Source organism: Mytilus trossulus, chromosome 6, assembly GCF_036588685.1.
Source record: "Mytilus trossulus isolate FHL-02 chromosome 6, PNRI_Mtr1.1.1.hap1, whole genome shotgun sequence".
Taxonomy (NCBI): domain Eukaryota; kingdom Metazoa; phylum Mollusca; class Bivalvia; order Mytilida; family Mytilidae; genus Mytilus; species Mytilus trossulus.
Genome location: NC_086378.1, coordinates 52,970,829 through 52,994,390, shown reverse-complemented (window position 1 = coordinate 52,994,390; position 23,562 = coordinate 52,970,829). Strand labels below are relative to the sequence as shown.

The 23,562-nt window shown below is 33.0% G+C and overlaps 1 protein-coding gene across 1 annotated transcript in view; it reads right to left on the bottom strand.

The window, feature by feature from the left end:
• Positions 1–2,874: 2,874 nt before the first annotated feature.
• Positions 2,875–23,562, bottom strand: part of LOC134722802 (hemicentin-2-like) — a 44,673-nt gene continuing 23,985 nt past the window's right edge. The window contains exons 8-21 of the mRNA XM_063586427.1: positions 22,484–22,813; positions 21,797–22,105; positions 20,281–20,610; positions 19,603–19,911; positions 18,153–18,482; positions 15,245–15,562; positions 12,463–12,762; positions 10,937–11,233; positions 8,278–8,586; positions 7,286–7,383; positions 5,748–5,775; positions 5,191–5,243; positions 4,128–4,155; positions 2,875–3,349 (exon numbers count right to left, since the gene is read on the bottom strand). Of these exons, the coding sequence (XP_063442497.1) occupies positions 7,328–7,383; positions 8,278–8,586; positions 10,937–11,233; positions 12,463–12,762; positions 15,245–15,562; positions 18,153–18,482; positions 19,603–19,911; positions 20,281–20,610; positions 21,797–22,105; positions 22,484–22,813 (2,888 nt within the window). The 3' untranslated portion in view covers positions 2,875–3,349; positions 4,128–4,155; positions 5,191–5,243; positions 5,748–5,775; positions 7,286–7,327. The remainder of the gene's footprint in view (positions 3,350–4,127; positions 4,156–5,190; positions 5,244–5,747; positions 5,776–7,285; positions 7,384–8,277; positions 8,587–10,936; positions 11,234–12,462; positions 12,763–15,244; positions 15,563–18,152; positions 18,483–19,602; positions 19,912–20,280; positions 20,611–21,796; positions 22,106–22,483; positions 22,814–23,562) is intronic.

The following is a 23,562-nucleotide window of genomic DNA, read 5'->3' as shown; positions in this document are numbered from 1 at the left end:
CCTTAATTCGGATTATCTTCCTTGAAAAAAAGATTCAGATTTTAATGCAACAAATACGCTAGTTTATCTGATTCAGTTTCTTGTAAATTTTCAGGAATTCTAAACCGTTATTTCAACTTAGTTTTGAATAATAAGGTTTCGAGCTATTAAATTGTGAATGAGGCGAATCGATAGTTTCTAAAACTTCAACATGCTGTACTTCCGGTTAGTATCTGAAAATGATGCACATTCATATTCCTTATTTAGTACACTGAATTCTGCTTGGAGCAAACACCTTGTTATCCCAATATTATGTAATTCGGAATTCTAGCTTAAATCATAGTTTCTGTATTTAGTTTGAGATTGGGTCGCTTATGAATATAAACGGATGTTTAGTCACTGGGAGAATATATACATCAGTACTAGTATTAGTTTCCCCTTGTGTCTCCATGTACAATTTAGTTTTTGTCGTTTCCGTTACTTTAATTGTGTCATTATTGGCTAACTTTTTTCGGAACAATCCAACATGCCCCTCCTGCTGTCACAACTGAAAAGTTGCAGTCGACAATGTTTTGCCAATACCGTTACATTTAAAAACGGCCCGGATTGGTTACTTGTCTGCTATTCGCTGGGTAATTGTTATTGCCGTCAGAGCTATATTGCCCGTCATTTGCAGCTTGTCGATTATTCTGCACATTCATGTCTGATAAAATAGGCGTTAATGTCTGTATCTGATCCTTCATTTGGAATATTTCAGATAAAACGGGTGAAGAAGGATGCGGGGAATTTTGTAAGACTTCATTTCCATTTGAGTTGTTACTTGCTTGCTGAACTATTTAATTTGTTGTCACAAATCGCCCACTTCAGTATTGTGATGATCGGCGGATCTAGATCTTCTGTTAACTCGAAATTTGTTTTTGAAGAACCCTGCGGCATTATCAGACATATCTGTTTTTGTCGAGCCTGCAACTTTTGTTGAAGAAAGCTCGACATAGGGATAGTCATCCGGCGGCGGCGACTTTAGCTAACTTATTAAAAGTTTTATATTTTAGAAGGTAGAATCGATGGATGCTTCACACTTTGTATATAGATGCCTCACATTACGAACTTTCCATCAGTCCCATGTCCAATGTTCTTGACATCATTTTCATGGTTCAGTGACTACTTGAAAAAAAAGTTAAGATTTTTTGTAATGTTAAATTTTCTTTTATTATAAGTAATTGGATAACTGTATTTGGTATGTGCGTACCTTGTAAGGTCCTCATCCCCGTCAAACAGGTTTCACTTGACCTCGACCTCATTCCATGGATCAGTGATCAAGGTTAAGTTTTGGCGGGCAAGTCCATATCTCAGATCATAAGTAATAAGTCTAGTATATTCGGTGAATGGAAGGACTGTGAGATGTACATGTCCAACTGGCAGGTGTCATCTGACCTTGACCTCATTTTCATGGTGCAGGGGTTATAGCTAAGTTTTTGTGTTTTGGTCTGTTTGTCTTATACAATATGCAATAGGTCTACTATAGTTGGTGTATGGAATGATTTTAATGTGTAAATGTCTAGCTAACATTTTTCATCTGACCTTGACCTGATCAGGTTCATGGTTCAGTGGTCAAAGTTAAGTTTTTGAGTTTTGTTCTATTTTTCATATACTTTATGCATAAGGTGAACTATATTTTGTGTATAGAAATATTTATGATCTATATGTCAGTTATGCAGGTTTTATTTGATCTTGATTTCATGTTCACGGTCCATTGCTTAGTGTTAAGAGTTCGTGTTCTGGTCTGTTTTTTCTAAACTATAAGCAATTATTCAACTATATTTGTTGTATTGAAGAATTGTTAGCTGTATCTGTCTGCTTGGCATGGTTCATCTGACCTTGATCTCATTTTCATTGTTCATTGATCAAGGTTTCGTTTTCTTGGTTAAAGTTCAGTTTATGTGACAGTTGTAACAAAGCGTTATATTTAGGTCTATCAACATAGTATCAATGATTAGTAAAGAAAGCAAGACATTTCAGCGTGTAATTTTGTTAATATGATATATGAGAGTTTCAAATCACCTGATGTTTTGGGGATATTATCATGACATGTATAACACCTGTTCTGTGTGGTATGAATTTTTTAAAGTATGTTTATACCAAAATTATGATTTAGGATAAGGATTTTGCAGGTAAGTTAAAATAGGAATGTAGAATCAAGATCAGAATATGGTGTCCATTTTTGCTATCAATTCTTTGTGAATATATCATCTTTCATAGCTAGGAGAAAAACTTTCCTTCATAAGATAAAGTTCAATATGTTTATACCTCCGTTCTTCTTTGTTTGTAAATACTTAAATATAGTATTTGAAACATGTCTTCCCACCATATTTTCTCTTACCAGGGATCCAGACATTGCTCGACTGACTGACGCAAGTTGAAAGTTTAACAAGGATTTTAAAAATGCATTAGTCTGGCAGTGGTTGATTATAGGTAATTAATTTAATCTTTTAAGACTTTTAATGCAAGTGTTATGTAGCTGAGGAATACAATAGGAACAGACTGATTCTAAATAAAGAGGAATCTTAGATAATACCTCCTTGTTATGTAGAACGATGCTGATCTTACTTCCTTTATTGGAAAACCGAACTGTAAGCAATTTATTCTTTTCCTCATGTACAGGTTCGATTCCTAATGTTGTTTAACGCGGAACAAAGCTACACCGCAAATTATCCTGACCAGTCTTTATATTGGAAAAAATGTATTATGCCCCCTTGTCAAGTGCATTATCTCTCAAACATTTTATAAAATTGACTGGGAGTGACATAAAAATAGTTCTTATGTAATGGAACTTTGTAATTTACATAGTAAGCACTCAATTTTGAAAAAAAATCAGAATCACATGTTAATTCGAGGTTAATTTATTCCATACATAATTATAAAAGAGTATGATCAATTAACGATAGAAATGATTGAAATATGTTTCCATCGCGATTTTAAAATTTATATTTGTTGATTAAATTTATTCTATGTGCAACATGTATTATTACTCCACTCAAACAAAACATTTAGAAATCTCCAGAATTTTCATTTTGATTGTTATGTGTACTACGTTGTAGACGTCATTGAGTTTCCACTTATAGGTTGAAAGTAAGTCTGGTCCGGTTCCAAGTAAACATTGTCCGGTGTCAGCAGAATATAATGTTCCGGTTCTAAGTAAGTAGTGTCCTGTTGCAGGTTAGTACTGTTTTGTTTCAAAATGGAGGGGTGTGTGTGGTTTGGGTCCACAAACACATGGTCTGCTGGTATTGTTGAATAATGACTATATTCTACATTGTCATGTGATGCGTTATATATCTCTCGTCTGTTTGAACTCAACCCTTCAAAATCTCTATAGATAATAGAAAAATTTACAAATTATTCGATTTTAGTTCTTTATTATTACTGGTAAAGTTTAAAACACGTCGCAAATGACAAGAAGTTGAAGATTACTTGTAACTTTGATTATCAAACACCCTAACGACAGTGAGATAGGTAAATATTGATTGCAATATAATGCCAAATTTATTATCATGATTGTCCTAGACCATAAAAGAATTAATGCACTAAACCAAAAGAAACATTAGTGTGTAATCATGGTTGTCATAAAGCATATTTGTAATTACTCGCACTAGATCACGACATACTGCTTGATTGATCATACGTGTACTTGTTACATAATTAAGTGTTTATTCATGGGTGTGTTAATGTTTACGCGAAATTTAATATTTAATTAAATTATAGATAGAATGACTTGTTAACAAACATTATTTCGAATAACTACTAGTTATTTACTGCTGTTTTCTGCATATCCTGTGACAAATATTCAATGCTAAGAGACTTACACACAAATGATTGAATTATCTTTTTAAATTACATGGTGCTTTGCAATGACCATCAACTGTCTGATCATCAATTTAGCATCTGCTTATCCGGTTTCGATAAGGTTTATTTATTTCAAGTTTAGCAGTAAGTTGAACAAAAACTATTTTGCCTCTATATTTTTTTGTTTACCCTATTTAACTTGTTTATTGGACGTGTGTTTTTATGTGAATGCTCTCTTGCCTTTTTTTTTTTTTTAGGTGCATTCATCCGTATCTTACATACTTGTATTTGTAAAAGAAACGTACCTGCCACGATCTCGATGTGTACTAATATCTGAAAAAAATAATAACTTGTAAAATTGTTTGAGTACTAAATTTGGGCCAAAGAATCTCTATATTTTGCTGTCTTGTTATATAATGTTATCTACTGGCAATTTAATCTAGATTCATATTCAGCAGACATCAACTTTTCGATTATAAATGCTCTTTATTTGGTTTACACCTTGACCTTCTTACTGTTTTGATTCAAACAATTTAATGAGTCTTATGTAGTTACAACAGTGTCTGCCACATCAAATTATAAGCTCGATATCTATAATGAGTTTGATGTCAATATTACTAATACGTCTCTGGAAATTATAGCAGTTTGCTATCAATAAGCTATATACAAAAAAAAAGAATGTTGTAGCATTATTGCCAATAAGACAACACTTCACAAGGGACCAAAATTACACAAAATTAAAAACTGTACGTCACCGTACGGCCTCCAAAAATGAGCAAAGCCCATACCTCATAGTCAGCTATATAAGGCCCCGAAATGACCATGTAAAACATTTCAGATAGAAATCTTAAGGCCTTATTTGTGTTAAAGAAATGAAGGAAAAACAAGGATGCAACACATCAACAAACGATAACCACTGAGTTACAGGCTCCTGACTTAGGGCAGGCATATACATGTACATACAGAATTTGTCGTCATTTTACATCAATCCTAGATTGTGAAGAGTTGTAAAAAGAAATATTTGACAGTAACACAACTCAACTATCTTCTTTAACAATTAACACCGAATGGAGCTGACACAACTACACATCTGGAACACCTGGTTGTACTCCTGCTTTTGGTAAGGCTCATGTTGCTCAAACTCTGGTGTTCTATGTATTGTTTTGTTTTGAATTGTTCGTCTATTTGTATTTTTTGCTTTTTGTAATGACGTTGTCAGTGCTCCGTCGACTTTATAATGTGAGTTTTGAATGCTTCGTGGTATTTTGCGTCTCTTTATAGCGACAAGCTACGAAAATGTTAGATGTATGGTTTATGACATGATATGCAGTTGATATGTAGAGTTTTCTTAATATTGAATGTTTTTACCTGCATTATCCTGCTGGTTTGAAAAAGCGGCCTGTTGGGATACATATTTGCTGCTAAAATGAGAGTATAAAGAAATACACTTGTATAAATATTGGCGTTTTAATGGTTAATTTTGAAAACCAAAAAAGCCTCAGTAAAATTGAAAAATATAATTAGATTTTTGTTTTACTTAAGCTTGTTCATTACTGAAAGCATTTTGATCTCTTTGACCTGCTTTAAATATGCTGGTTGCATGTACTCACAGCTGACTACTCAAAACACTTTAGTTAGAATGTAATAATTGAAATCAGGGTTTTTTTTCACAAATATACGATAAAAAAATTAAAAAGATGTGCTGCTGTTTTCATCTTGAAAACATTTATTTAATGCGAAATACATTGCAAAATCATCAATCTGAATAGATGTTTTTTGTCATATAGCTCTATCTAATTGTTAATTTTGTTGTACATTATTTTTCTTTCAAAATCTTTGAGCGTGCTGGTGAAGATTCCAAGAAAACGCTACGGAGGCATGAAACTTGTAACGTGTAATACCTTTTTTCTAATATTTGTACTCACTTTGCATTGTCTTTCCCTTTCTCTCGACCTAAAGCCATATATACAGTGTTAATGAAACACAAACATTAGACATATGATTTAATGGTAATCGCAAACATTCTTTCTTGCTTTCCGAATTTGAATTCTATAATGGTTTTATTTTAAATTGAAACCCCGTATACATTTTTTTTAATTGAACTTAATATGAACCCGTTTGATTTGGATTATCACATTATCAATTAAGTGTCCGAGGTCGATCGGGATCTTCCTCCCCTTCCGGAGCACTTGAGATTTTATGTTTTATGTGTATGGTTGTTTTCTTGTTAGATTTTGAGCCATTGTGTCGGGAGTCTATGTACGACTTATGAGTTTGTACGTCCTTTTGTTTTCTTTTGCCCTTTTCTTTGGCAGTTTCAAATTTCAGCATTGACTTTGACCAAAAGAACTTTTAAAGTTTTCACATGTTACGAAGCAAATGTCATATAAATATACAAAATGAAAGCAAAATTCAGCACGTATCACAGTTTTTACCAACAAATAACACCAACATTATGCATTGATACAGTTCTGATCGAATTGATCAATTTTCAACAACTACATGTGTACATGTATAACAAATTTGCGATTGAGTTGATATTACGAAGGTAATGAACGTCAACAGGACATTTGTATCATAAATGTGTTCATTTACCAAAAGAATGCAAGAACTTTGCTTAACACTGTCGATCTTTAATTTGATATGAAAAGTTCGTAGTGTGTAATATATCACGAATAGCTTTTTATTTGTTCTGAAATGTGAATTGTAATTTTTAACAATATGCAGAAATATAAAGTAATCCAAAACAAAAAAGATATAAACAATAAGACTAGTTTGTAAAACAAATTTGGTCTTAACCAAAGGAAATAACAATTCAGAATATTAATATTTTTTTTCTAATTTAAATAATACCTCTTGAATCACAGAAATTATTGTATAAAAATCATCTTTGAAATGTTTTTGTCATATGTCTCATTTTCAAACACAATTTAAAACATCTCCATAAATGATTGTCGGAAAAATTATTTCGGACTTAAATTGGTATCTAATTTTTGTTTAAGAACAGTTAAAATAAATAAAATGATGTAACACAGTAGTATCAATTGACAGCCAGAAAGAGAACAAAACCTACTACTGAACCATTTTAAAGATGAAACATTTAGAAATAATATTGTGTCAATAGCTGAATCATAACACATCTATTGACGTGATGTACAATTCGCCTTTTCGAAATAATCTAAAGGCCTGTAATTAATCTCACCAAAATGAAATAACTATATGTAATCCGTATAATTTCTACTGTTTATTACGTTTTGAAGCAATTGCAACTTTTTGGGTTACGCTTTTGAACATATTATCCAGAATACATTATATTCTGAATCGGCGAATTTAAGTTTTTAAAGCTTCTGTACTTTCAAAAATATTAAGTAAAATAAAGTTTATTTTAAAATATGGCAAACAGCTATCATGATATTGATTTTACATATATAAAGTAATTTTTTGTAGGAATTAGTAAACATACCTATTATGTATCGTATCATTACAACAAGTAAAACAAATAGAACTAGCACTGCCAAAATTCAATCACGACATAAATTATGATATTGTCTTCGTCTTCATCTGCAAATAATTATTTTATTTTCAAAGATTCCCAACGATTGTATTTCCTTTAGCACTATTATATATATAAAAAAGTTAGAGAAAAAAATACCGATAAATGGTATTTCAAGATAATGAAATTCATATATAATGAAACATATATGATATACCAGAGCGTATTGTAATATGACCGTTGTTATTGCGTATATAGTTTCAATTATCATGAAAGCTGATCCAGCAACACGTTTTAAATCTGTATTATCTATCAATTTTTACTACACATGTTCGTTAACAATGATGATTAAATATGAGTTTCCGATGGTATCGAGAGCTCAGTAGTGAGTAGTTCGGTATTGTCATGATTCAAAGCGAACATATACATTTAAAAAAAATTAAGATAAATTTTCAAAATATAAAGAAACTAATATTTCCTCCCCTTAAGACAAAATTAATTCCAATTTCTAATAATTTTGAATCATTTTTTCGGATATACCTCTTTAATGTTTTGGTTTACATTTCTTTGACTTTCAAATAGTCAGTATGACTGTTCGGATGAAGGTGGGCAGGAATTTTTAAATTCAACAAACATTAAACTTTTTATGATAAAGACAGTAAAATAAATACTCGATTGCACAATAACTATATGTTCATCACGGTGATATAAACAAACATTTTCTGCTGCACACAGCATTGTGCTCTTCGAACTCGTCCGATCCGCTCAGTCGACAAAGCGGTCATAACGTCATTTGCATTTTGTATTCTAAAGAGTATTGATATATTACAATTTGAAACCGATACTATTCGAATGAAGAAAAAAAATACATATTTCTAATTTTGACAGATATTTGTTTTATCATGCTACTTCAATCGAATGTTGTAAAATGTCCCTTTAATTCAAAATATTTTCCTACATACCATTTATTGTCAATTGCAAGCAGGTTGATTGCGGTTCGTTGTTATCAAAAAGATAACTAACATCACAGCAAAGATCTTGTCCAGTTTTGTCAGTTGATGGAACTAAATTCAATGTTCCAGCTACTGAATAACTTTTGTCAATGATATCATATGACTGTACTACAGTTATCTCGTTTGTATATTGCCTATCTTGGATTCTCATTGATAAGGATGGAGCAGGGTATCCATTCGCTGAGGAACAAGTCCATTTTCCAGATGATCCAGAAATTAGGAATGAAGGACCGGTCAGTGTTGGAACTCTCGGAGCAACTGAACAGAAACAATTATGAAAAAAACATTACACATAAACGATGATACCATTTGAAATTAATATATATGATACTGTGCGTTAATTTATTTTGATGATTATTAATATCTGTTGATTCATATCAAAATAGAACAGTATTGCATTTTAGAAAATCGGTACCGTTAATGTTATTACTACCACTGGGTCGATGCCTCTGCTGGTTGACTATTAGTCCCCGAGGGAATCACCAGCCCAGTAGCCAGTACTTCGGTACTTGCATGAAAATACGGATTTTTTTGTGTTTTATTAAAATTTGCTGTTACAAAATATTAGAAATTATTATAAATTAAGGAATGTATCTCGCTCATGCAAAGCTCTAATTCCTTTCAAGGATTTGGCTATAGTTTTTGGACCTTTCGGATTATAGCTCTTCATTTTTTATATAAGCTTTGGATTTCAAATATTTTGGCCACGAGCATCACTGAAGAGACATGTATTGTCGAAATGCGCATCTGGTGCAATAAAATTGGTACCGTTAATTTTATTAATTAACACAAATATTTCCCTGTATTTATAGAAATTAATATTACCAATAATTGTAAAACCTATCCAAACAGTTGTGATTTTAGTCTCGTAATAAGATTATTTAAGGCAAGACAAGTTTGCCGATGTCTTTATCTAGTAAGGATGAGACAGAAATTTAGAAAATCGCATTTCCCCAACAGAAACGAGATCAAATGCGTCGACAGGATTATTATCCCTTCTATGAATGCATCATTGTAATAATAAATAATATTATCGCTATTTTGTGCACTTTTCCTTATTTTTTCTTGTGATAATTTTTTATATCATGCTACTCTTGAGATGGAAAATTATCGCTAATGATAATCTATAATTCATATGTTAAAAATCAAAATGTCAACATTGGTACTAAGAAACAATCGGTAAAATTACAGATCAGACGACATTTCTTAAAATAAAATACATTTGAAATTCTCGATAACGAGTTTTTATGTCCTTATATTTTGAAATGAAGCTTTGAATTAACCGCGGAAAAATACACGAACGGTTAATATTTTTTAAAGATTTGAAACAGGTAACCTGTCCCCGATTATAGATTTTCCACTACAATGACGTGGGTGTGTAACGCCTAGTAAATTCCCGTTTTTTTTCTGTTTTCAATGTATTTTTTCTGTTCTCGATTATTCTGTATTTGTTATTAGTAAAATTTATTGAAAATTTCTATTTATGAAAATTGGCAACTGCAAAAGCAATTGATATGTCTTTAAAATATAAAAAAAAACAGGCAGCAGTTTTAACATCACCTTGTGCACATACTAGACGCTTAAGAATGTTAAAGAAGGATAAAAAGTCATCTGATGTACAGTAGTTGTCGTTTGTTTATGTAATATATACGTGTTTCTCGTTTCTCGTTTTTTATATAGATTAGACCGTTGGTTTTCCCGTTTGAATGGTTTCACACTAGTAATTTTTGGGCCCTTTATAGCTTGTTGTTCGGTGTGAGCCAAGGCTCCGTGTTGAAGGCCGTACATTGACCTAAAATAATGATTTACTTTTTTAAAATTGTTATTTGGATGGAGAGTTGTCTCATTGGCACTCCCACCACATCTTCCTTTATCTATATAACAGAACAATTGTTGACTTTGATTTCAGTTGAAACAATGTTTTATCAACACCAGAGATATGACATTCACCCTCAGCCTTTGACCTCGATACATATCGTATCTCTGGAGCGATGTATCATTGTATCAACCTCATCTAAAGTCAATGATTTGTATAATAACACGAAATGGTTGGTATTCTCGGCAGCAATGTATATTCCATAGTATTAACGACAAATATTTCTGCATATTAAAACGTCGTATAAAGGAATAAACAGTGAACATATTGTTATATTTTCCAGTTGTAGAAATTACATCAAAGATTTTGCAACGAATGTATAATGTAACACAAGGTGCTTTTGTTTACATCTTCTGCAATACTCTGCATATAAGTGGTAAGTGCATCGGACTTAGTGCATCGGACTACTAGCACAAGGGTTCCTGGTTCGATTCCCGTTTGGGATGAAAATTTCAGGAATTCAATTTTCGGCTCTCCCTTGACACCATTTGAGAGTATGGTCTTAAGGAAACGATGATAGTCCGTCGGATGGGGACGATAAATGGCTGACCCGTGTTAAGAGAGAGCCATATCTCTTGCACGTTAAAGACATCCTTGTAAATTTCAAAAAGAGTAGGCTAATGTCGCTACAAGGCAGCACTCGCACCCGCAAAATGGAAAGGGATTAATATAAGTTGTAAAACTTGTTTCCCTATCCACTATAAATAAATATGTTTAAACTAATATACGTACAATACAATTCAATATATGTCGTCGATGCAAGAGGGTTCTGTAAATAGTTGTTATGAGCCTGACACTCAAACACTTCAAGGTGCTCTTCTAAACCAGCAACAAACGTCAACGTTATACTTGTCACCCCACTACCAGAAAATCTACTAATACCAGTTGTGATTATATTGTCATCTCTCAGCCAATTCACTGTCGGTAAAGGATTCCCACCTGTTGAACTGCACGATAATGTTACTGTATCTCCTAAATCATAACGTTGTATTCCAGTAATTATTGGTTGACCTGGAGGTTTGTTGGAAGCTAGAATATATAAACACAACACAGATAATAATGTTATATCAATTAAAATAATTATTTACAAATTTTACATTAAAGGGGTACCCTGTGCGTTTCAATATCAAAATATTTAGCTTTTGTTCTTGTGTTTTGATTGGTTTTTTTATAATTGTTTTATTCATAAAAAAAGGTAAAATACTTTCCATGGCGTTGCCAGTTGCATTGCTCCATAACTGATGAATCTAAATATAACTATAATGGTGAAATCTGAAAATAATGCGAATAAAACAAATCGGGGTTTACAATGCTGATTCAACGAAGTAAATATTGGTAACCAGGTTAGTAAAAATTAAAACTATAAGCCCTAATCCAGGAGGTAAAGAAAAGAGAAATTCAACACATCCGGAGACTTTTGAAAACAAGATAAATTTATTTAATGATAATTGAGAAAAGAGTCTCTATTACACATACATTTCATATGAAGATTATTGTCCAATTTATATGTTCGAAATGTTTGTAAAATAGTTAATTTGAAAATCAAGATAGTTGTATGTATGTTTTATATGTATTTTTTTTATGTTTGACAGTCCGTATTTTAATCACTACCACCTATAAATCCAAAAATAATTTCTTGTTCTATTCTACCAAAAACTAGCTGAAATGCATATAATATGTTTTTTTAACGACGCAACGGAAAGAGGATCGAAATTATGAGTGTCAGTTTTAATTTTATTCTTAACCATGTATTGCTACTTAAGAGGTGCGTGTAAAGTTTCACAGTTAAACTTATCTAAGTCAAAAGAACCCACGCAACTTTGTTAGGAAACAATGTTCAACAATTATTGCCACGTTCTAATTTCAAGGTGGAGTTAGATATTGTATGCAACTAATCCAAACTTCGATATTAAAAACCCGAGCTCCAAAACAAGTTTCTGTATTGCCCTCCATCTTTTTTATATATCATAGCCATAATTTGTTACAACTTTTTTCCTTTTATCGATATACCATTTATAAGACGTTTTCATTTTTTATAATATCGTTGTCCATCACTATAGACAGAAAGACAGATAAATATTTGTATTACTCACTACAGGTAAAATAGGATTAGACATACGGCTTCTGATTCTCAGAAAAAAAATCGATTTTTTTTTATATTCGCATGCGAAATTTTACACACAAAAACACAATTGTTTAGATATAATGTAGATAGAGATGTAGCAGAAAAGATTATATACACAAATGACAATACATACAGCTAAAAAGTAGATATGTAGTTTTCACAAGTGGTCTCTGGAGAAAACCATTATCCACTTGACATTCGTATACTTCTCGATTGTCATATGCAGTCGTTACAAAGGTTAATGTTGTTGTTGTTACATTTCCTACTATGGATGAGTTAGTACCAGTACTGATCAGCATACTATCTCTCAACCAAACAACTGATGGTGCAGGATTTCCTCCAGTAGAACTGCATGTTAGCATTACTGTTCTTCCTTCTTCAACTTCTAACACGTTATTTGTTTGAGGTTCGCCTGGAACTTTTCTCAAGGATGCTAAAAAAGTACACAGCCAGTAACAAATGACAAAAAATAATATGTATAGAAGTAGCAATAAATTCACACCCAAAATCCTGTGGATAAATCGACATGAACATTAAAACAATTATGGCCTTGTGTATGTTGTGCAAGCTGAAATATTGACATATTGTAGTATCGTAAATGTGCATTTGTTTCAATAGATTAACACAATATCAAATTCAGTATGGTTATAATTTACAGATAACACAATCACTATTTAAACCAATGAAAATAATATTTAAATATATAATTATTGTGTTCTGTTAACTATTTTGTCTCGTGTTATAAGAGCAGAACACACACGAAAGAATGATTTTTTATTAGTTGTTCGTGTTGTTAGTGGCTTTGAACTAGCTGTCAGTAACTTCATTTACTCTCAGATGAGTATTTTTTTTTTGGTGTTGGGATATACAGGTACACGGCCACGTCACTCTGTGGTTTTGTTATATATGTATATATATATACTTCTACATGTATGTGTCTGTCCCAAGTCAGGAACCTGTAATCCAGTTGTTGTCATTTGTTTATGTGTTACACATTGGTGTTTCATTCATTTTTTTGTACAAAAATTAGGCCGTTAGTTTTCTCGTTCGTATTCAAGTACTGCTTGATACAATTAGAAAAAAAAATGAACAAGGATTTAAAATTCAATTGAGCAGACTCAGACTATAGATTGAACTACGTCAGATACTCCGCGAAAAAATAAAATTAAGAACGTTAATGAGAAATGTATAAAAGAGACAACAAAACGAAAAATGTCAGAAACAGTCGAAGGCAACCAATTGGTCATCGACACAGCAAGAAAATCCCTCATCCGGAGGCGTGCTTCACCTGGCTCCGAAACAAAATGTGGACTAGTTCAATGAAAATGGACGTCACACTAAACACCGGTGCCTGTAATTCTATGGTTATTGTATGTTTATTTGTTACATATTTGTGTTTCGTTCATTTTATTTATATAAAAAAGCCGTTTGTTTTCTGGTTTGAATTGCTTATGTTTGTAGTTTTTTCCAGTCTGAATTGTTCTACGTTTGAAGTTTTCTCGTTTGCATTATTCTATGTTTGGCATTTCAGGCCCCTTTATAGCTGACTATGCAGCATGAGATTTTTCTATTGTTTAAGGACGTACAGTGACCTACAGTTGTTAATTTCTGTGTCATTTGGTCTTTGGTGGAAAAATGTCTTATTAGCAATCATATCACATCTTCTTTTTTATATACAAGAACTCCGCAATTTCAAAACAAAATAAATGGAGGTTATTTAAATACAAATAAGTCTCCACAGTTTGATTTAGACTTTTCAAAGCACTTTTGAGTTTTTGTCATCCGAAAACTGAAAAATCTTATAAAAAAAAATTAAAAAAAAAAGAAAATGAGCCTACTGCTTATAGATATAAATAATTCACCAAATATTTCAAAAACTGTTCGGAAACTTGAAAATCTCTCTTTTTTCGGATAAACTCGAAAATGTTTAATCTAAAATTTATAAAAAATATCAAAGGAGTTTACGCCATTTGCAAAAATAATTCAATATAGTTTCATGCAAATTAGTTTAAATGTTTTGGGATATTGACCAACAGGTTGACAACAGACAGCCGAACAGAAGGACGAACAGACGGCTAGCCAGAAAGAAGGCCACATGGACAGACGAAAAGACAACGGAGTACCATGATAATGCTTGTTATAAACTGAATTTTACTATGATACTTAATCCTTAAGTGATTCATTTCCTTGTAAGGTATACTCATACTTTTACACATTGTGACTTGCATGAAGATTTGTCGCAAAGGCATCCATACCAATTCTACTAATTTCTATATTCAATCGATAGGTTGGTTTTTTAAATACGTTGATCCACTTTAAACGCCGAAGGTACATTTTCAAGCAATGGGTAAATAATTCTTAGTTGAATACACATCAACAAAGCGTCCAAAAAGATAAGTTAAAATCGCTAACCCAGCAAAAAGTATCAGAAACATCAATGGTAAAATATAATACTTAAATTGGAAGAACAGTATTTGGAACCAGTAATTAAAATAAAATGCCATCTTACTTATGAAACATATTTAAATCAGGAGATGTTGAAATATCGAGCCGATGACAAATATCGACAATAGACCGATTGAAAATATCATAAACACCAAGTTGGTTGCATATAACCATATTAATGTTCGGCCATATTTGAATAAGACTAATAAGTCTTAACTGGTTAAAAGGCATTAGCAAATATTCCACGTTTATTAGAAATAAAACCTTTGATATTTCAATTTTACCAGCCTTTTATATGGACTTATTTGATATTTTGTTAATACAAAAGCATGATGAATACATGAAGACATCTATAAGGTGTCTTGTTTACCATTATGCGATTCCAATCTGTACTTGTAGGTTTAGCTGCCTTGTTTACTCTTAAGGATGACTAGATGTGAACGTGTTGATATTAACTACAAATATATTACCTTCTTGCACTTTCAGTATTATAGGTTCACTTATATACTGTTGTTTCCCATTATTGGCCCTGCATCTATATATACCTTCATCGTCTTCTGTAATGCTATATATATTTAAATTTGGTTTGGTTGCAGAATTGATTACTTGTCTTCGTGCATTGTTCGTCCCTTGTGATATTATTTCAGAGTTTCCTCCAGCAATTGGCGTTTTTGTCCAGTCCCATGCAATAGCCGGGGCTGTACCGTTTATTTTACACAGTATGGTTACAATAGAATCGCCAGTTATTGCTGAATATGTCGTCAGTGATACTGTAATATCAAGATCACCTGTGAATTAGAAAAATATTGTCAAATTACAGTTAGTGTTTGCCTCCTTTCAGAATGTTATACAAATTATACTCAAGGACACACATCAACAAAGAAACAATCACAACATGAAACAAATTCCAACAAATCATCACAGTGAAAACTTCATGTCACCAGTAATTATATATATATAAAAAGTGAAGGCAGTGAATTACTTGAATTTATATATCTTATTAGAGCAAAAATGCACTACCTTGTAAATTCTTGTACGTTGTGCAAATAATATGCATAAGGAACATTATCACTTGGTTGCTTTTTTTTTTGTCATGAATCCATTTGTGTCCTTTGTTTTTGTTTTTGTTTTTTAAGACATATAAAGGTTTTATTCCTAAATATTTCCTGTTATAATTACCTTAGTCGTCCAGGATCAGGCTAAAGGTCTCTGTTTACAAAAAGAAACCATCTATCCAGGGGAAATAGAAGGCAATAAAAAAGTAGACCACTTTTAACCTTGGATTTACATTTAGTGTAAAACATAATTATATTATCCATATAAAGTTAGAAGCATTGGTTGCTTTTAAAATTCATATAAAACATCAAATAGGAAACATAATTACTTGTTTTTTAAGTTTTTCAATTGTAATCATGCAATTGTTGAAAATAAAATAGAAATACTTTAACATGCTACTTTAAAAAGTTATGTAATTATTCAAAGTCAATGAACCATGACTGAGGTACATGGCTAAACCATCTCCATGTAAATGAGATATTCAAATGCCAATACAACTACATAACAAATCATATTGATCTTTTTAGAGTTATACCCTTAAAACAAGCCAAAACAGTAAAAATTATCTTGTAAACTAAGTAAAAAAAGTCAACCGTAGTATAGCAATGTTAAAAGTAATAACTCGATTGAGAGATAATAAATACGCATAAGGCCTATCAGGGGCACTCAGATCAAACTAATCAGAAAGCAGTACAAGTTTAATGTAAAAAAGCGTTGATAACAAAAATTCCAAAAAGTTGTGCTATATAGGGCGAAGGCTATCTATGCCTAAGATAAGAAAATCCTTAGTATTTAGAAGGAATCATACTTTTGCAAACAGTATATTTATAGAAAAAATGACCCTTTATTTGATTTCTTTGTCAACAACGCAGTACCGACTCACAACAAAACAAAAACGAACACATTGTCTGATTTATGGCCGGGTTGTTGTTGTTTCGACACATCCCCCTTTTCCTGTCTCAATTTTACGTAAAATAACATAGAGAAGCACATACAAACAGCATAAAAAGCATGCATTGTCTATTACAAGACTAGATCGACGCCGCACAAATGAAGTCAAATGTAAAAATCCAAATAGGTTTCAAAGTCAATGCACCTTTACGAAATGGTGGGGCTATATTATTTCCATGGAAACGATACTTGCAATTGTAAATAAATTTGAATTTCAAATATCTTCGACCTAACATTAGCAGTTCATCACAATTTGATATACTCACAAACTAATACATGGAAACTAAGCAAAAGTTTCAAAGTCTATAACCCATGACTACAAGCTTAAGTGCAGTGGGCGAAATTTTCTCAAAGGACATGATATATACTTATTCAACTCAATATAAATTAACATTGGCCTAACACCAATGGCTCTTCCTTGATCTGACATAATCACAAACATATACAATGTACGTGTTAACTGACAAAATGGTTTAAGTCAAAAGACCATAATTGAAGAGGTAGGGTCAGATAATTTCAATAAAAATAAGATGTGCCAATGTTTATACCACTTCATACCAAATAGGATGGACCTACCACTTTGGGTTCAACATTAACTTAACATAATCCTAAACTATTATATTGTGTACGACGCTTCTCCTGGGAAACAGCAAACATATGTCTCACTTTTTGACTCCGTTAATGCGGGAATACTTAATTCATTAAAAAAAAATGTATCACTGAAATACCATCAACAGTTAAATCGACTGTTTTTTTTTTGTCAATCATGAAATAAGCTGGATCAATTACACAATGACGGATACAAATGCAATATCACATATAGTTTCATTTGTCTGGTTTTATGCTTCAGATGTAAAGGTAGTACAATCGGAGATCTCTAGAACATTGAAGATGATATAATTGTGAATTCTTTCTCAAGTTATTGTTCATTATGCTTGCATTCGAAACAAAATATGCTAAACATATTACTTATAATGAATGCATGCAATAAACAGAACTGAATGAACTGCAAACAAAATGTCGGAAGAGTTTAAAAATAAATCGTCATGGTTAAGTGCAACAGTGTAAAAAGATGATAGACAAATTGTTTGAAGGCAATTCATTCTGGAAGAACTTTCAGTCATTCAAATTAATATAGACAATGATTTGATGAAGTAAGGACATCATACAAAAATCATGTAGCAATGATATGTTTAATCTACCATTATATATCATAATGAACTAAGTTTTCCTTACAAAATTTAGCATCACTTCAAATATTTTTAACAAAAGATTAAAGATGATCTTCCTCCAATTTATATTAATAGCTCTTTTCCTTCATGCGAATGTCCTTATTGTATCAAACTTATCAAGCAGTAATTAGGAACAAACCTCCTATGACTGTCAAAGTGTGTCTAGAACTAGGATTGTTGGCACCATCACTGGTACCAGCAGAATTAGTTGCATAGCAAGTGTAGATACCAGCTTCATTCAAAGCAATACTTTTTACTGTCAAGTACGGGTTTGTGCCAGAATTATCAACAGTATGCTGATTGTCATTGGTTCCCTGGGCTATGGTTTGTTGACTGCCACCTACAGGTTGGAATGTCCAATACCAAGATGTTGCTCCAGGTGTTGCAGTTACCAGACACTGAATCTGGAAACTAGCATCACCTACTGTTGCTGTATACTGTCTTGGTTCAACATATGTAGTAGGTGCCGCTGAAATATAATAAAGATAAAAGATGAATTGATGGCTGTTTAATGTTCAGTGGCAAATTAAATGTATATTCAGGACGAGATCCGGATAATGTAAGATGAGTAAAAAGTCTGCTTTGTACAAGCCCAACACGCTATCCCTGGTTTTTAATTTAATACTCCACAAGGTAACAATCCACATTGACAGGAAGACATATCACCTTCTCTGGAATCAGGAAGCTCTGTTTTGCAGTTCTGAGAAACACATGACAATACTGTTATACATGGCATAAGAGTATATAAGCATTCAGGTAACAGAAAGTCGATGATCAATGAATGTGAAAAACACATCACAATGTAAGGTACATGTATGCACAGATGACGCTTGTTACCGAATTTTCATGTAGATCTTACTTTCATAATCTGTGAAAAATGTAACAAAAAAAACGTATCGGACAGATGGATTGACATCTGTAGGGAGGACAGAGGTCAACAATTATATTCTCCTCTCTTGAAGTTGAGATATGCATCAGATATTACGATTTCTATGAATAACGTTGGCTAGTCATAAACATACTCTTTTAATTAGCGACTAACAAAAGTAAAAACACACTAGATTTGCTATTGCAAGCAATAGCGGAGGATGGCACCCCGTACTGGACATTTTCACAGTAGCATCAACCATTATGAGTGTACAATAGTCAAATGGCACATCTATTATACATGTCAGAATCAGAATTTCTTAACACCCCCCCCCCCCTTTTTTTCTCTTCTGTAGAATACGTATCAGTTCTATACATAGTTTGGGAATCCTTTGAAATTTAAAATTAGACACACGCGCGAGGAGCATGGTGGTGTCACCTGATACTCAAGTATATTATCGTGGATTTTGTTTTACATTTTTGCAGTTACCATGGTAACGGTGGCCATTTTGAACCATTCCAATGTCTCTTGTACAACTTCACATGGCGGTTCATATTACGGTATAGTTCCATCAACATGGATCCCACCAATTCCGAGAAATAGCATGGACAGAATGTGTGGATTTATAAAAATAATGAAAAGAAAAAAAAGAAACGTACAATAACAATATGTCACCCCAACTCCGTTGAGGGTGCCATAAAAAAAGTAATAGTATACTTACTGATATAGAGTAAAGTTGAACCAGGGTTACTAGATGTTGACCCAGCAGCATTTGTGGCCCTACATACATAAGTGCCAGAATCACTTGGTTGGAAGTTAAGAACAGTTAAAAAAGGATCCTGGGTTGTACCAAGTGAATATATTTGACTGTTTCCTGTATTTAATTGAGTTTGCTGAGAGCTACCAGCTGCTGTAAACAGCCAGGCAATGTTTTGTGCAGATGGAGTTCCACTCACAGTGCAGGTTATTCTCTGCTGATTGCCGTGTATAACACTTTGATTTTGTGGAGTGACAAAAACAGACAGGAGTCCTAAAATTAATCATATTATTAATAGGACTATGTTAAGTCTAATTTCGAAATATGAATGATATCAATAAGTAGAATAAACAAATTGTTTGAAGGCAATTCATTCTGAAAGAACTTTCAGTCATTCAAATTAATATAGACAATGATTTGATGAAGTAAGGACATCATACAAAAATCATGTAGCAATGATATGTTTAATCTACCATTATATATCATAATGAACTAAGTTTTCCTTACAAAATTTAGCATCACTTCAAATATTTTTAACAAAAGATTAAAGATGATCTTCCTCCAATTTATATTAATAGCTCTTTTCCTTCATGCGAATGTCCTTATTGTATCAAACTTATCAAGCAGTAATTAGGAACAAACCTCCTATGACTGTCAAAGTGTGTCTAGAACTAGGATTGTTGGCACCATCACTGGTACCAGCAGAATTAGTTGCATAGCAAGTGTAGATACCAGCTTCATTCAAAGCAATACTTTTTACTGTCAAGTACGGGTTTGTGCCAGAATTATCAACAGTATGCTGATTGTCATTGGTTCCCTGGGCTATGGTTTGTTGACTGCCACCTACAGGTTGGAATGTCCAATACCAAGATGTTGCTCCAGGAGTTGCAGTTACCAGACACTGAATCTGGAAACTAGCATCACCTACTGTTGCTGTATACTGTCTTGGTTCAACATATGTAGTAGGTGCCGCTGAAATATAATAAAGATAAAAGATGAATTGATGGCTGTTTAATGTTCAGTGGCAAATTAAATGTATATTCAGGACGAGATCCGGATAATGTAAGATGAGTAAAAAGTCTGCTTTGTACAAGCCCAACACGCTATCCTTGGTTTTTAATTTAATACTCCACAAGGTAACAATACACATTTCCTTACAAAATTTAGCATCACTTCAAATATTTTTTTAATTTAAAACTCCACAAGGTAACAATCCACATTGACAGGAAGACATATCACCTTCTCTGGAATCAGGAAGCTCTGTTTTGCAGTTCTGAGAAACACATGACAATACTGTTATACATGGCATAAGAGTATATAAGCATTCAGGTAACAGAAAGTCGATGATCCATGAATGTGAAAAACACATCACAATGTAAGGTACATGTATGCACAGATGACGCTTGTTACCGAATTTTCATGTAGATCTTACTTTCATAATCTGTGAAAAATGTAACAAAAAAAACCGTATCGGACAGATGGATTGACATCTGTAGGGAGGACAGAGGTCAACAATTATTATCTCCTCTCTTGAAGTTGAGATATGCATCAGATATTACGATTTCTATGAATAACGTTGGCTAGTCATAAACATACTCTTTTAATTAGCGACTAACAAAAGTAAAAACACACTAGATTTGCTATTGCAAGCAATAGCGGAGGATGGCACCCCGTACTGGACATTGTCACAGTAGCATCAACCATTATGAGTGTACAAAAGTCAAATGGCACATCTATTATACATGTCAGAATCAGAATTTCTTAACACCCCCCCTTTTTTTCTCTTCTGTAGAATACGTATCAGTTCTATACATAGTTTGGGAATCCTTTGAAATTTAAAATTAGACACACGCGCGAGGAGGAAGGTGGTGTCACCTGATACTCAAGTATATTATCGTGGATTTTGTTTTACATTTTTGCAGTTACCATGGTAACGGTGGCCATTTTGAACCATTCCAATGTCTCTTGTACAACTTCACATGGCGGTTCATATTACGGTATAGTTCCATCAACATGGATCCCACCAATTCCGAGAAATAGCATGGACAGAATGTGTGGATTTATAAAAATAATGAAAAGAAAAAAAAGAAACGTACAATAACAATATGTCACCCCAACTCCGTTGAGGGTGCCATAAGAAAAGTAATAGTATACTTACTGATATAGAGTAAAGTTGAACCAGGGTTACTAGATGTTGACCCAGCAGCATGTGTGGCCCTACATACATAAGTGCCAGAATCACTTGGTTGGAAGTTAAGAACAGTTAAAAAAGGATCCTGGGTTGTACCAAGTGAATATTTTTGACTGTTTCCTGTATTTAATTGAGTTTGCTGAGAGCTACCAGCTGCTGTAAACAGCCAGGCAATGTTTTGTGCAGATGGAGTTCCACTCACAGTGCAGGTTATTTTCTGCTGATTGCCGTGTATAACACTTTGATTTTGTGGAGTGACAAAAACAGACAGGAGTCCTAAAATTAATCATATTATTAATAGGACTATGTTAAGTCTAATTTCGAAATATGAATGATATCAATAAGTAGAATAAACAAATTGTTTGAAGGCAATTCATTCTGAAAGAACTTTCAGTCATTCAAATTAATATAGACAATGATTTGATGAAGTAAGGACATCATACAAAAATCATGTAGCAATGATATGTTTAATCTACCATTATATATCATAATGAACTAAGTTTTCCTTACAAAATTTAGCATCACTTCAAATATTTTTAACAAAAGATTAAAGATGATCTTCCTACAACATGTCCAATTTATATTAATAGCTCTTTTCCTTCATGCGAATTTCCTTATTGTATCAAACTTATCAAGCAGTAATTAGGAACAAACCTCCTATGACTGTCAAAGTGTGTCTAGAACTAGGATTGTTGGCACCATCACTGGTACCAGCAGAATTAGTTGCATAGCAAGTGTAGATACCAGCTTCATTCAAAGCAATACTTTTTACTGTCAAGTACGGGTTTGTGCCAGAATTATCAACAGTATGCTGATTGTCATTGGTTCCCTGGGCTATGGTTTGTTGACTGCCACCTACAGGTTGGAATGTCCAATACCAAGATGTTGCTCCAGGTGTTGCAGTTACCAGACACTGAATCTGGAAACTAGCATCACCTACTGTTGCTGTATACTGTCTTGGTTCAACATATGTAGTAGGTGCCGCTGAAATATAATAAAGATAATAGATGAATTGATGGCCGTTTAATGTTCAGTTGCAAATTAAATGTATATTCAGGACGAGATTCGGATAATGTAAGATGAGTAAAAAGTCTGCTTTGTACAAGCCCAACACGCTATCCCTGGTTTTTAATTTAATACTCCACAAGGTAACAATCCACATTGACAGGAAGACATATCACCTTCTCTGGAATCAGGAAGCTCTGTTTTGCAGTTCTGAGAAACACATGACAATACTGTTATACATGGCATAAGAGTATATAAGCATTCAGGTAACAGAAAGTCGATGATCAATGAATGTGAAAAACACATCACAATGTAAGGTACATGTATGCACAGATGACGCTTGTTACCGAATTTTCCTGTAGATCTTATTTTCATAATCTGTGAAAAATGTAACAAAAAAACCGTATCGGACAGATGGATTGACATCTGTAGGGAGGACAGAGGTCAACAATTACAATCTCCTCTCTTGAAGTTGAGATATGCATCAGATATTACGATTTCTATGAATAACGTTGGCTAGTCATAAACATACTCTTTTAATTAGCGACTAACAAAAGTAAAAACACACTAGATTTGCTATTGCAAGCAATAGCGGAGGATGGCACCCCGTACTGGACATTGTCACAGTAGCATCAACCATTATGAGTGTACAAAAGTCAAATGGCACATCTATTATACATGTACATGTCAGAATCAGAATTTCTTAACCCCCCCCCCCTTTTTTTCTC